The following is a 13,902-nucleotide window of genomic DNA, read 5'->3' as shown; positions in this document are numbered from 1 at the left end:
AAAATCCCACAAAAACAACTCCTCTTGATTTTGACTCCTATTACTCTTCCAGCCTCATTCACTCCTAACCAACCACATTTCCTTCATCTTGTTCTTTGCAGCTGCAGTGCCCACCTGCCCCAGGACCTTTGCATATGCTATTCCCTCTGCCTGTAAGGCTCCCTCTCCAGAGATCCACATGGCTCCCTCTCTCACCTCCTCCTCCTGTTTCCTCAAATGTCATCCTCTCATGAGGCCTCCCTGGCACACCCTCCTGGGCACTTCCTACCCACAATCCTTGCTGCCTGATTTTTCTTCTTAGCATGTAACACTATCTAATGTAACTGGATACTCTGCTTCTTAACCTAGTCATCTTGTTATAGTTATCCGGTTATTTGTCTCTCCTCAACGGAATGTGAACTCCACCAGGGCAGGGATTTTATTTTTATTTATTTATTTATTTATTTTTGCTATTTATTGGGCCGCTCCCGCGGCATATGGAGGTTCCCAGGCTAGGGGTTGAATCGGAGTTGTAGCCACCGGCCTACGCCAGAGCCACAGCAACACAGGATCCGAGCCGCATCTGCGACCTACACCACAGCTCACGGCAACGCCGGATCCTTAACCCACTGAGCAAGGGCAGGGACCGAACCCGCAACCTCATGGTTCCTAGTCGGATTCGTTAACCACTGCGCCACGACGGGAACTCCCAGGGCAGGGATTTTAATCTGTCTTGGTCACGGCTGTATCCGCAGGGCCTGGCACAAAACAGATTTCAATAAGCGGTGCTGCCTGCAGAGCTCAGCACCCCCATCCAAAGCTCTCTGTTCATACTCTATCCACATTGTCCTGCAAGGTCCTGCCCACTCGAGTGATTTCCCTAGCCACCCCTTCTCTGGCCTCTGCCCCATCTCTCTCCCATGCTGCCCTGTCTCCTGTCCCCACCCACCCCCTGCATTTCCCCTGCTGATCCCTTAAGCCCCTCACACTCTGCAAGGCCCAGACTGACATTAGCATCATTCTCAAACATCTTTCCTTCCGAACCCCTGTCTCAGCCCCCATCCCCCGCCCCTGCCCATCACCAGCCATAGACCTGGACATCACCCTCACTTCTTTCCCACCACACATGCTTCCCATGTCCCAACAGCCACCAAAATGTCCCTTGAAGGAGTTCCCATTGTGGCTTAGCAGGTTAAGAACCTGACATCGTGTACCTGAGGATGCGGGTTTGATCACTGGCCTCGCTCAGTGGGTTAAGGATCCAGTGCTGCCATGAGCTGGGGTGTAGGTCACAGACTCGTCTCTGATCTAGTGTTGCTGTGGCTGGGGCAGCTGGCTGACAGCTGTAGCTCTGATTTGACCCCTAGCCTGGGAACTTCCATATGGTACAGGCGAGGCCCTAAAAAGGAAAAAAAAAAAAATCCAAGCCAAGCCCAAGGCCTGCAGAGGGAAAAGGGCTTCAGGTTGCAGTCTGCCTCTGCATGAGTAGCTAGGTCCCTTCTCTTGAGCCTGTACTGTCCGCAAGGGCCTTGTAAGAAAGAGCACAATGCATTTCTCTGCCTACCTGCTGAGCACCAGGCAGGTTCTTAGAATGGATTCTAAAGCACCAGGAAGCCAGCAGTGAGCCTCACTGGCAGATCCCAGCCCTCCCAGCATTCTCTATCATCTGGTTAAAGCTGAGCCTGACCTTTGGGCAAGAGACAGGAACAAGCCTGGCATTCACAGCTGGCCTTGTTGGTGCTGGGAGCTGGCCAGGCGATTACAGCCAGGCACTGGTGTTCTCTCTCACTGGACACGATTTCACAGAATGCCTACCTCGGACAAGGCCACTCTGTGACCATGGTGAAACAAGACAAAACATGAACACTGTCCAAACCACAAGAGCAACCAGACATTTCCCAGCTAATCTGCGAACTGCCGTTCCTTTACCAATCATGGCTTTAATCTTGCTTCACTCCTTAGATGTCTGGACCAAAAGTATTCATTCAGTTCTCCCCAGGAGAGCGTTACCTCGTCCCCTTGCTTCCTGATAGCATCCAAGATCCACCTCCGGGTCCTCCTTTTCCCAGCAGCACGGACAAGGTCGATTTCCATGAACTTGGCTGAGCCAAAGTTCCCCGCTGGGCTCCAGGCTGGGAAGCTGGTCAGGGGACCTCAACCTAGTGGACAAAGTAACAATTTGCTTGAACTGAGTGAAAAGGAATCCACTCAGTACATAAGTCCTGGAGCTCTAGCTCAAAGTACAAATTACAGACCATAAGACTGTATTATAAGCATTAATCTTGCCAAGAGACTGGATGTTAATCATTCCAGACAACAGAAGAAATGATAGTTATGCCATGCCATAGAGGTATTGGTTAAGGCTGCAGTAGCAGGAGGTCCCATTGTGGCCCAGCGGAAACAAATCCAACTAGTATCCATGAGGATGCAGGTTTGATCCCTGGCCTTGCTCAGTGGGTTAAGGATCCGGAGCTGCCATGAGTTGTGGTGTAGGTCACAGATGCAGCTTGGATCCCGAGTTACTGTGGCTGTGGCGTAGGCCAGCAGCTGTAGCTCCAATTCGACCCTTAGCCTGGGAACTTTCATATGCCAAGGGTGTGGCCCTAAAAATAAATAAATAAAATAAATGTCAGGTAGATTAAAAAAAAAGACTACAATAGCAACCCTGTTGCAATATAAATGTATCAAATCAATAGGTTGTACACCTTAAACTTACACTATGTTATATGTCAACTATATTGAGAGAAAGAAAGAAGGAAAGAAAGAAAGGATGGAAGGAAGAAAGGAAGGAATGAAAAATTACCACTATGGCTCAGCAGGTAATGAACCCAACCAGTATCAATGAGGATGCGGGTTCGACCCCTGGCCTTGCTCAGTGGGTTAAGGACCCGGCGTTGCTGTGAGCTGTGTTGTATGTAGGTTGCAGATTCAGCTCGGATCTGGCATTGCTGTGGCTGTGGTGTTGGCTGGTGGCTGTAGCTCTGATTCCACCCCTAGACTGGGAACTTCCATATGCAGTGGGTGCAGCCCTAATAAAAAAATAATAATAATAAAATAAAAAAAATTTAAAAAGGAAGGAAGGGCAGGATGGAGGGAGAGATGGAGAAAGGAAGAAAAAAGAAAAGAAAGATCCCATTTCATTATCTTTGAAAAACTTATGGTTACCAAAGAGGACAGGGAGGAGGGTGGGGGGTGGGGGTGGGAGGTGGACTGGGGGGTTGGGACTGGCATATGCACACTGAGGTATATGGAATGATTGGCCAACAGGGACCTGCTGTATAGCACAGAGACCTCTACCCAATATTCTGTGAAAGTCTATCTGGGAGAAGAATCTGAAAGAGAATGGATGTGTGAACACGTATAACTGAATCACTTTGTCGTACAACAGAAATTATCACAACTTTGCACATCCTTGTACATCACCTGGACTTCAAGAAAACTTTCAAAAATGAAAAAAAAAAAATCCCAGAGTTCCTGTCGTGGTGCAGCAGAAACGAATCCAACTAGGAACCATGAGGTTGAGGGTTCAATCCCTGGCCTTGCTCAGTGGGTTAATGATCCGGCATTGCTGCGAGCTGTGGTATAGTTCAAAGATATGGCTCAGACGTGACGTTGCTGTGGCTGTGGTGTAGGCCGGCAGCTGTAGCTTCAATTGGACCCCTAGCCTGGGAACCTCCATATGCCGCAGGTGCAGCCCTGAAAAGACAAAAAAAAAATCCTGTTCAGTAGGTGATTTGGGACATCATGAACCAGGACAGGTTTACCACCCTTATATCTTTATATCATCTTTTTTTTTTAATTGCTTTCTCTTTTTAAAAATTGTTGTATTGTGGTAAAATATACATAAAATAAAATTGACCATTTAATCATCTTTAAGTATTCAGCATTAAGCGTTAAGCGTGTTCACGTTCTTGTACAACCATCCCCACCATCCACCTCTGGAACTTCCTCTTCCCAGACTGAAACTCTGCCCCATTAAGCATCAACTTCCCATCCCCCCATCCTGTTGTGTTTTTCAATATTATTTTTTATTTATTTTATTTTATTTATTTATTTATTTATTTTTGTCTCTTTAGGGCCACACCCATGGCATATGGAGGTTCCCAGGCTAGGGGTCGGATCAGAGCTTTAGCCACTGCCCTACGCCACAGCCACAGCAATGCCAGATCCAAGCTGCATCTTCAACCTACACCACAGTCCATGGCAACACCAGATCCTCACCCACTGAGTGAGGCCAGGGATTGAACCTGCGTCCTCGTGGATACTAGTCAGACTTGTTTCTGCTGAGCCACGGTGGGAACTCCTCAATATTATTTTTATTTGTCAGAACACCTCAAAAAATGAAGTCAAGTCTCCAACACAGTGCAAAACCCACCTCCCTTTCTTTTTGTTTTTTTTTTGTTTGTTTGTTTGTTTGTTTTTTGGTGCACCCACAGCATGTGGAAGTTCCTAGGCCAGGGATCAGACTCACACCACAGCACTAAACTGAGTTGCTGCAGTGACAACGCCAGGTCCTTAACCCTCTCTGCCACAGCAGGAACTCCAAAAACCCTACTTCTTAAACCTCCTCAGAAGCATCTAATACAAAACCAAGCTGATGTGTCCGTGGAATGCGTTCTCCCCACTGCATCAAGGAACAAGCCCTATGTGTTCAACTACTGTGTTCCTGGTGGTCATGAGGCTGGAGATGGGAAGCACAGATGCCTCTAAGGCTCCCTGGAGCGGCACTCATCTGTGCAGTGACTCAGCACTGAAATGGTTGCCACTTTCAGCCCCATTTTCCAGATGACCAAAGCAAGACTTTGAGAAGTCAAGTCACTGGCTCCCTGAAGCTCTCAGGACAAGGACTCTGCCAGCCTCATTCTTGATTTTCCTCCCAGCTAAAACTGGAGTTTGCTGGGAGACCATTGTGACAGCATTGTCTGGGGCAGCTCCCTGGGTCACAATGGGCAGAGGTGGACCGCACTTGGATGCAGCCTTGGATGGAACATCTGAGCATCCTCTGGGAGACTGGAGACAGAGAGGGTCTGGAGGGTCAGGCCCATGCCAAACACGTTTTCTAAGACTCATTAGGTCCCATGCCCCCCCCCTCGAGGTATGTACGCTCTTCTCCTTCCCGATGAGGAAACAAAATGAAGCTCCCAGGAGCCCAGTTACTTATTCCAAGGGGACACAGCTGGCAATTTCAGTTGTCAGATTCTCCCATAAACTATGTGAAATCTTCCGGACCCACAGCTAGTTTAGGGGTTGAAATGATTGAAAAAGCAAAACAAAAAACAAAACCCCCTAAAACAAAAAAAAACTCCCCAAACTGTGGTTTCGTTAAAATGCATGATGCATTGACATGAGCAAACAGTTGTAGGCTAAAGTGGTCTGGGAGGGCTTCCTGCAAGAGCTGAGCCTGAACCAGTGGTGTTGGTGGCATCTGAGGGTCTGCTGCCTGAGGGGCAGAGAGGAGGGAGAGGGGGACAACTCAGCTCTGAGCAAAGGTCAGAAGGTTCTAGTTGGCTAAGTGGGGTGCTGGGAGCCCAGAGCTGAAGGTCAGAGAAATGAGTGGGGGGTGTGGAAACCACAGACGGCTTGAGAACAGGAAGAAAAGTCAGAGCCCAGGACAACTGCAGAGGGCAGGAAGATTAGTGAAGAGGGGTGGTGAAATGGGACAGTGGCCAGAGTTAGAAAGACAAGTGGTTTCCCAGACATCAAAGGGAGCAGAGCCTGGCCTTGACCACTGAGAGTGAGGACAGTGGGTTCCGGTAACAGACAGACTGCAGTACTTAATGCTACAGTTCTCTCTTTTCCTCTGCCTCAGCCTCAGGGCCTTTGCACTGCTGATTCTTCTGCCCAGAATGCTATTCCCCCAAACACCTAAATGCCCTGCTATCCCCCCTTTCAGGTCATTGCTCAACTATCAACTATCAATGCCTTCCCTAACTATTTAAACCCTTCCACCCTAAACCCCATCCTTCTACCCTGTGTGACTTTTCTTCCCCCCACAGCACTTATCACCTTGTAACTTACTCTGCAATTCATGTGATTACATTCATTCATTATTGTCTGTCCCCTCAGGGCCCCATTATGATCTCCACAAAGGCAGGCTCTTGGTCTGTTAATAACGGACCCTCTCGGAGGGCCTACAACATGTCTGGCACACTATACGTGCCAAATGAGTAATTTCGGGGGACAGGCACTGGGGCTGCACCTGTTTCTTATGATGTCCCTAGCCCAATGCCTGGCACAAAGAAAGGAATAAAAGGCAGCACTGTCCCCTGGGGGCACTTGCTCAGTCCTGTCTCCGCCCCCTCGCAGGTGGCGCTGGGTTCCGCGTTGGCCACAGGCGCCCTCCTTCCGTGCCCAATGTCCCGGCTGGACTTCCTGAAGGCCTCGCACTTTGCTCTGGGGCCCGACACGCGGCTGCAAGTGGGCGCCACGCAGTCCACTTCGCACCGGGACTTTCCCGCCTACCCCGGCGTTACCCCCGGGCCGCTGTGCCAGCCGCCGCCCTGCACGTCCCTCTTCCAACGAGACACGCGCGGGGGAGGCCAGGAGCACGTGTCGGAGACGCACTGCAGGTACGCGCCCCCGTCAGCGCAGCCGGCGAGAGAGCTGGAGCGGGAACTGACGCGGGAGCGCACGCTCACCATGCAGGCCAGCCACCTGCACGTGCATGCGGACGCTCGCTCCCGCACCGGCCTCTCCACCATGCGCTCAGACTTTGGCTGGCCTGAGCCGCCGGCACGCGCCAGCGAGCAGATCCGCGGCGCCCGCCTCATCTTCGACCGCGATTCGGTGCCTCCGGGCGACCGAGCTCAGCTGCGCCTCCCGTCCACCACTTACCAGGAGTTCTTCCCGCTCCGCGACGTTTGCCTGAAGCCCCGGGACCTCAGCTACCACCTCGGTGAGCACGCGCCCGGACGCCCTAGGCGATTCGCCCAACCCAGAGGTTCTCCTGGATTGAGCAAGGATTGTGCGGCCTCCCCCCGTGGACATTTGGCAACGTTTGGGAGTCGGTTTTGTTGTTGTTGTCGCCGTTTTATTTTGTTTTTCTTTTTTCTTTCTTTCTTTCTTTTTTTTTTTTTTTTTTTTTTTTGTCTGTCTGTCTTTACGATCCGGGTGAGAGGGAGTGGATAGAGTAGAGGCCAGGGATGCTGTTAAACATCCTACCACGGAATTCCCGTCGTGGCGCAGTGGTTAACGAATCCGACTAGGAACCATGAGGTTGAGGGTTCGATCCCTGCCCTTGCTCAGTAGGTTAAGGATCCAGCGTTGCCGTGAGCTGTGGTGTAGGTTGCAGACGCGGCTCGGATCCCGCGTTGCTGTGGCTCTGGCGTAGGCCGGGGGCTGCAGCTCCGATTCGACCCCTAGCCTGGGAACCTCCACATGCCCTCGGAGAGGCCCTAGAAAAGGCAAAAAAGACAAAAAAAAAATCCTACCACGCATAGTACAGCACCACCACAGCAATGAATTATCCAGCCCCAAATGATAGTAGTGCAGAGGCTGAGAAAACTTGGAACCTCTTGGAGTCTCAGTTTCTGCATCCAAGGGATGGGCAAATCTCCTGAAACTCTTCCGGGTGGGCAGAAGTCATGAAGGCTGGCTTGGGGTCAGACAAATGTGCCTAGGGTCCCGCTCACCACCACCCTAATCTGGACAACTTGGTAGTTGTGTGACTCGGAGCCAGTCGACCTCACCAAGCCTCAGTTTCCTCATCTGCAAAGTGGGTGCAACAGGCTCTCACTTTATAGTTGCTGGTGAAGCCAAAAGAGCCCAGAGTGCATGGTGCGTTTGCCATATAGTGAGCACTCAAAAAAAGGTCGCTGTCATTCATGTGATTTTCCACTTCTGTGACTCCAGGGGACCTTCTGGTGGACATCACTAGTCAGAGACTCTCCAAGCTGGGCTCTCAGGATTGACTCTGTTCTGGTTCTGAATTTCTATGATTTCTGGCAAGTTATTTGACCTCTCTAATCTTCAAGGAGGTTATAAAGTGAGGAGGGGATAATACCAGTCCCTCAAATGAGGTGCAAACCCTTAACTTAGGTACCTGGCTCAGTGCTTGGTAGTAACTTTTTTTTTTTTTTTTGGTCCCACCCGCAGCATGTGGAAGCTCCCAGGCCAGGACCCAGGAACTCGTGAGCCACAGCAGTGATAATGCTGGCTCCTTAACCCACTGCACCACATGGAAACTCCTTGGTAGCAATCTTTTTTTTTTTTTTTTTTTAGGGCCACACCTGCAGTATATGGAGGTTCCCCTGCTAGGGGTCTAATCAGTACTGTAGCCACAGGCCTACACCACAGCCACAGCAATGCAGAATCTGAGCCAAGTCTTTTTTTTTTTTTTTGTCTTTTTGCCTTTTCTAGGGCCTCTCCAACGGCATGTGGAGGTTCCCAGGCTAGGGGTTGAATCAGAGCTGTAGCCACCGACCTGCACCAGAGCCATAGCAACACGGGATCCGAGCCACGTCTGCAACCTACACCACAGCTTATGGCAACGCCAGATCCTTAACCCACTGAGCAAGGGCAGGGATCGAACCCACAACCTCATGGTTCCTAGTTGGATTCGTTAACCACTGTGCCATGATGGGAACTCCTGAGCCAAGTCTTTGACCTACACCACAGCTCATGGCAATGCTGGATCCTTAACCCACTGAGCGAGGCTAGGGATCGAACCGGCATCTTTATGTATACTAGTCGGGTTCTTAACCCACTGAGCCACAATGGGAACTCCCTTGGTGCTATTCTTGTTCTTATTGTATTTTATTTATTTATTTATTTTGGTCTCTTTAGCTATTTCTCGGGCCGCTCCCGCGGCACATGGAGGTTCCCAGGCTAGGGGTCGAATCGGAGCTGTAGCCACCGGCCTACGCCAGAGCCACAGCAACTCGGGATCCGAGCCAGGTCTGCAACCTACACCATAGCTCACGGCAACGCTGGATCGTTAACCCACTGAGCAAGGGCAGGAACCAAACCCTCAACCTCACGGTTCCTAGTCGGATTCGTTAACCACTGCGCCACGACGGGAACTCCTTGTTCTTATTATTTTTTAAATTACGTTTGTTCTTTTCCAGACAAGCCTGAGGCTAAGCTAGTCAGGACTTCCCACTTTGCTTTCCCAGGAAAGGAATCAAATCCCAGCGTGCCCAAGGCTACCTGGAATCAACCCCATTCTCTCTTTCCTCTTCATCCTCAGGGGGTCCCAGTCCTCTCAAGTGGGACCATAGGAGAGAGGTTGACACGACTTCCTACCAGACACAGTTCCGGGCCCTGCCAGGCCCACCAGCCTTGATGTGTAAGAGGGTAAATTGATGCAGCTGGTGGGGGTGGGGGTGGGGAGCAGTAATAGGGGCTGGGTGGTCTTGCCCTTCTCATCCCTGTCTGCCCACAGGCTTCCTCCAGCATCAAACTTGGAGACCTCAAGATTGGCTATGGGCCCATGTGCGCAGAGCAGAAACAAGCCTACAGGCCCCAGGTTCTGCCCCCAGACAGGTACAAGGGGATCATGGCCTTCTACCAAGATGAGGCAAAAGGGCTCTCAGCCTCAGGTGGGGTGTACCACCTAAGGCTCTAGGGCCAATACTGTGCCTTTGGGTCCCTATCACCCACAGGCAAGGCCGACTATTAGGCCACACCTCCCCACAGCATGGCCATTGGTAAGCCTGCTTCTCTTCCTTTTCCTGGGAGTTGCAAGGGCTCAGATCGCATAGATCCCCCTCCCCTCTTTTATCTGCAGGTATGACAAAGCCCAGGCCTCAGCCCACATCCACTGTGTGAATATTCGTCCTGGAGATGGCCTCTTCCATGACAGCACCACCATGGGAGAATACTTCTATGCCCGGGAGCCAGGTGAGAGCTTGCTGCTTGGCCCTGCCCCCTCACTCCCACAGCAGCCTCCCGGAGCTGCTCAGGACCCCCTCTGCCACCCCGGCAGAGCCTTTGGTTCTTCACCACGACCAGACTCCGGAGTCACACATCCTGGAAGGAAACGGATGCCTGGGCCCAGGCAGCCTCACCACTTCCATGCACTTCTTCCACGGCCAGGTCAGCAGGAAGCGGAAGAAAGTGGCAGGGTTCTTCGGGGAAAAGGGCTTCCCAAGCAGAATGGGTAATAGCAAAGGCCCTGAGGTGGGAGTGAGCTTGGCATGTATGCGGGGATCTCCTGGATCTATTTGCGTGATGTAGGCTAAATCCCTTAACCACTCCCAACCTCAGTGGTTCTGTCTGTAAAATGAGCTAACAGTACCAACCCCTGGCGCTGTTACGTGGGACGGAGAGTGTGTGAGCCATCCAAGGCCACACAGCATCCACATCTTCCCTCAATCGCGGCCTTGGGACATCCCTGACCCGGGGAGCTCCCCAGATGTCATATGATCCTACAGCCGCTGGCGGTGACCAAGCAACCCAGCCGCCACGTGCCTCATGAAGAACTGCAGAGTCATATAACCCTAGGGGAGCCGTCGCTACTAGGGCAGTTTTTCCAAACCACCATGGGCACAGACTATTACCCTGCTGGGATGCAAAAGCCAAAGAAAGCGCCCAACCTCCACTGGCAGCGGAGCAACCTGCCAGAGGGTACCGGCGGTGAGCGCGACCCCATCTTCCCTAGAAAAGCTCTGCTCTTGCCACAGATTTTGACCTGCCGGGGTCAATCCAGCCCCCGCCCACTGCTCAAACTCTGGCTCCGCCTCTTGATCTACCAGATCTCACCCCAAGGACTAGGGCCCTAACTCCGCCCCTGAACTACTCCCAGCCCCATCCCCAACCAGCCATGGCCCCGACCACATGCATGGCTCCGCCCCTCTGGTATGGCCCCGCCCCTCTCCATATCCACCCACCCCTGACTTACCCCTCCTCCTCAGCAAGACTCAGGCTCCTCCCCCTGACCAGCAACCTACTCTTCTTGCCCCTCCAACCCCACATCCCCGCCTGCTCTTGCCCTGCCCCTGTCCTCCTGAGCCCCATCCTGGCTCTCCATCCTCCCTGCCTCCTAATCCATCCTCCTCCCGTGACATCTTCCATGCTTAGCCTGGCATCTCTCTTGAACCCACCCATCCTTAGTCTCACACATCCCTTCCCCCTGGGCCCTGCCTATCCTCCCTCCGGCCCTCATTTCAGCCACTCCACCCAAATCTCCAGAACCAGATTTCTTAACCATGAATCAGAAGATGCTGAAACCTCACAGAACAGCTCCTGCTGCCGTGACTGAGGAGATGCTACAGCGGGTGAGGGAGGGGAAGAGGGTATCCCTCCGATCAGGTAACCCCCCCCCCAAATCAGTGTAGAGTTCTCTCAGGAAGATTATACCTCACCTCAGGCTCAGAATTAGCAACAAGTCCGCTCAGGAGCCGTCTTGGTTCACCCCAGGCTCAAGGTCATCTCAGTGTCGTCTCAGCCTCAGATGATCCCTAGCTCAGTTCCAGGGTCATGTCAGGATCAGCTCAGGGACATCATCACACCAGCCACAGTTATACCCCAAACAGAGGGTCAGCTCAAGTGTCCCCCAGGCTCAACCCAGCCTTGGGGTCATTCCAGGGGGTCTGCCCTGGCTTCTCTCCAGCTTCTCATCCAGCTCCTGGGGCAACCCTATCTGGGACCCCTCTTCACCCACCTCCCCAGGGCCCAGTCATCAGCCAAACTGGCCGGAACCTCTCCCAACTCTCTGATGTTCCCAAGGTGCTGCAGGTTCCACAGGGTGGCCTGGGTGGATCAGCCATCCTCCAGACTGCCCTGCCAGGCTCCCCACCCTGACTCCACAGTGCAAGGATAGCCACTTGGAGCCCCCGCTGGGCAGACAGCGCTTCTTCTCAACCCTAAGCAAGGACAAGTTTGCCTTCAAATACCAGGGCCCAGTCGTGTTGAGAAGGGACAACTTCCAGGAGAGTCACTTGCCACTGGGCTCCCTTCATCACTGGGGCTGTGGAGCTGGGCAGGGAGACCCTGGGGCCCCCCAGGGCCCTGTCTACCCATGCCGAAGCCAGCAATAAACATTGCTCTGGTAACGTCCCACCACTTTCTATTCATCAATCCCGAAAGAAGATGGGGTGTTTATGGGGCAGGGGGCTAAACAGGAGAGAAAGATTCCATGGAGAAGCCCTGAGCAGACACTTCTGCAGACCCTGGGTTACCCCACTGTCTGGGCAGGGAGGCCATCCCAGCTTGGACCAAGGCTCAGTGGTCAGACTTCGTGGAAGGTGTTTGGGGGCAGGGACAAGTTCTGAATGGTGGGGGAGGATGGAGTTCTGGTGTGAAACAGAGGCAGTGTGGCAAGGGGTGAGGAATGCACGCTTCTGGGGCTGAATGAATGGAGTCCAAGTCTTGACTCTTCCATGTCCTGGAAAGTAGTCTTTATTTTATATTATTGTCTTTTTAGGGCTGCATTCGCAGCATATGAACATTCCCAGGCTAGGGGTTGAATCAGAGCTGTAGTCGCTGGCCTATGCCATAGCCACAGCAATGCCAGATCTGAGCCTCATCTGTGACCTTCACCACAGGTCATGGCAACACCGGATCATTTAGCCCCCTGAGGGAGGCCAGGGATCAAAACCACATCCTCATGGATACTAGTCAGGTTCATTACCACTGAGCCACAGATAGGAACTCCCTGGAAAGTAGCCTTGGGTGGGTCACTGAACCCCTCTGAACCTCTATTTTGTTCATCTGTGAAATGGAGAGAAATAATAACTCCCTTACTAGATTGTTATAAATGAGAAATGTACACCCTAGTCTGGGGGTGGGGTGGGCTGGGGCTCCAGAAGGTAGAGCTTCCATTTCAAAGATGAAGGTAAGGAGAGGGAAGGAAGATGATGGTAGAGGATGGAGCTTTCTGCTGTTTAGACACTGGGCATGGAGGGGTGAACACGCTCAGAAGGGCCTAGCCAGCAATGTCCCCTACTGTGAGCAGAGGCTGGAAGTTGACTGGTTGGTGCACTGGCTGGCTGGGCAACTGGCCCCCAAGTGACAGCCAGGTCCAGAGGCAAATTAATAAAAATCATCAGGATGTGATCAGGTCTAAGGGGAGAGGTGTCCAGCCGAGACAGAATGAAAGGGTGGAGGAGTTCCCGTCAGGGTGCAGTGGAAACGAATCCATCTAGGCACCATGAGGATGCGGGTTTGATCCCTGGCATCACTCAGCAGGTTAAGGATCCGGCATTGCCATGAGCTGTGGTGTAGTTCACAGACATGGCTCAGATCTGGCGTTGCTGTGGCTCTGGCGTAGGCTGGCAGCTGTACGTCCGATTTGACCCCTAGTCTGGGAACCTCCATATGTTGCAGGTGTGGCCCTAAAAAGGAAAAAAAAAAGAGAAAGGGTGGGAAAGAGGATGATGGGGTGGAGCCCTGAAGCTGGTGGGTGACAGGGTGTAGCAAGCACGTCAAGGACTAGTACCTTGGACAGCACCCCCATTTTGAAGCACTTGGGGTCCTGTGAGATCAGCAATAAGAAGCCAGTTCCATCTGGGACGAGAAGATGGGCCGTGGTGGCCATGCCTGGGCCCCGTATCTGTCAGCTGTTGAGAATCTGGTTTCAAGGAATGAACACCGCTCCCTGACTCCACCGTCAGACCTTCAGAGACCAACCGCCCCCCCCCACCGCCCCAATCCGATAGGCCATTAAGAGCCAAGCTCAAACCTGGCCAGGAGCCTTTTCCCCATGGGCAGCAATTCTATGAGACCAGCTTGCCATTTCCACAGGAAGAAAAGGAGTCCAGTTTGGGATCCTTTGGAGACAAGAGGGCTCTTTTGGCTGTAGTCATGGTATCTGTGTTGACTATGAGAGGGTCTGCGGGCTGCAGAATACCTCTTCTGCTTGCTCCCACTAAAGACGTAGCTGACACTCTTCTGAATTACCTCATCATAAAGCCGGCTTTCTCAATCTCGGCACTATTGACATTCTGAATAGGATCATTCTTTGTGGTTGGCAGCTGTCTTGTG

General features: G+C 52.3%; 1 protein-coding gene across 1 annotated transcript; it reads left to right on the top strand.

The window, feature by feature from the left end:
• The first annotated feature begins 6,309 nt into the window (after positions 1-6,309).
• TEX45 (testis expressed 45) lies at positions 6,310-11,976 on the top strand. Its single transcript, XM_047774439.1, has 8 exons — positions 6,310-6,874; positions 9,167-9,273; positions 9,362-9,462; positions 9,707-9,819; positions 9,905-10,014; positions 10,353-10,554; positions 11,110-11,195; positions 11,730-11,976. Exons 1-8 carry the CDS (start codon positions 6,334-6,336, stop codon positions 11,955-11,957), a joined length of 1,488 nt encoding a protein of 495 aa, XP_047630395.1. The 5' UTR covers positions 6,310-6,333; the 3' UTR covers positions 11,958-11,976.
• Positions 11,977-13,902: the final 1,926 nt, after the last annotated feature.

This window comes from Phacochoerus africanus, chromosome 4 (genome assembly GCF_016906955.1).
Source record: "Phacochoerus africanus isolate WHEZ1 chromosome 4, ROS_Pafr_v1, whole genome shotgun sequence".
NCBI classification, from domain to species: domain Eukaryota; kingdom Metazoa; phylum Chordata; class Mammalia; order Artiodactyla; family Suidae; genus Phacochoerus; species Phacochoerus africanus.
The sequence above is the reverse complement of the archived record's forward strand: the minus strand, read 5'-3'. Positions and strand labels throughout refer to the sequence as shown.

Coding starts and splice junctions, on each gene's coding strand:
- TEX45 (XM_047774439.1), top strand. CDS start 6,334: ATGTCCCGGCTGGACTTCCTGAAGGCCTCGCACTTTGCTCTGGGGCCC. Junction 9,463..9,706: donor CAGGTTCTGCCCCCAGACAG/GTACAAGGGGAT, acceptor TTTTATCTGCAG/GTATGACAAAGCCCAGGCCT. Junction 10,015..10,352: donor TGCACTTCTTCCACGGCCAG/GTCAGCAGGAAG, acceptor ATGATCCTACAG/CCGCTGGCGGTGACCAAGCA.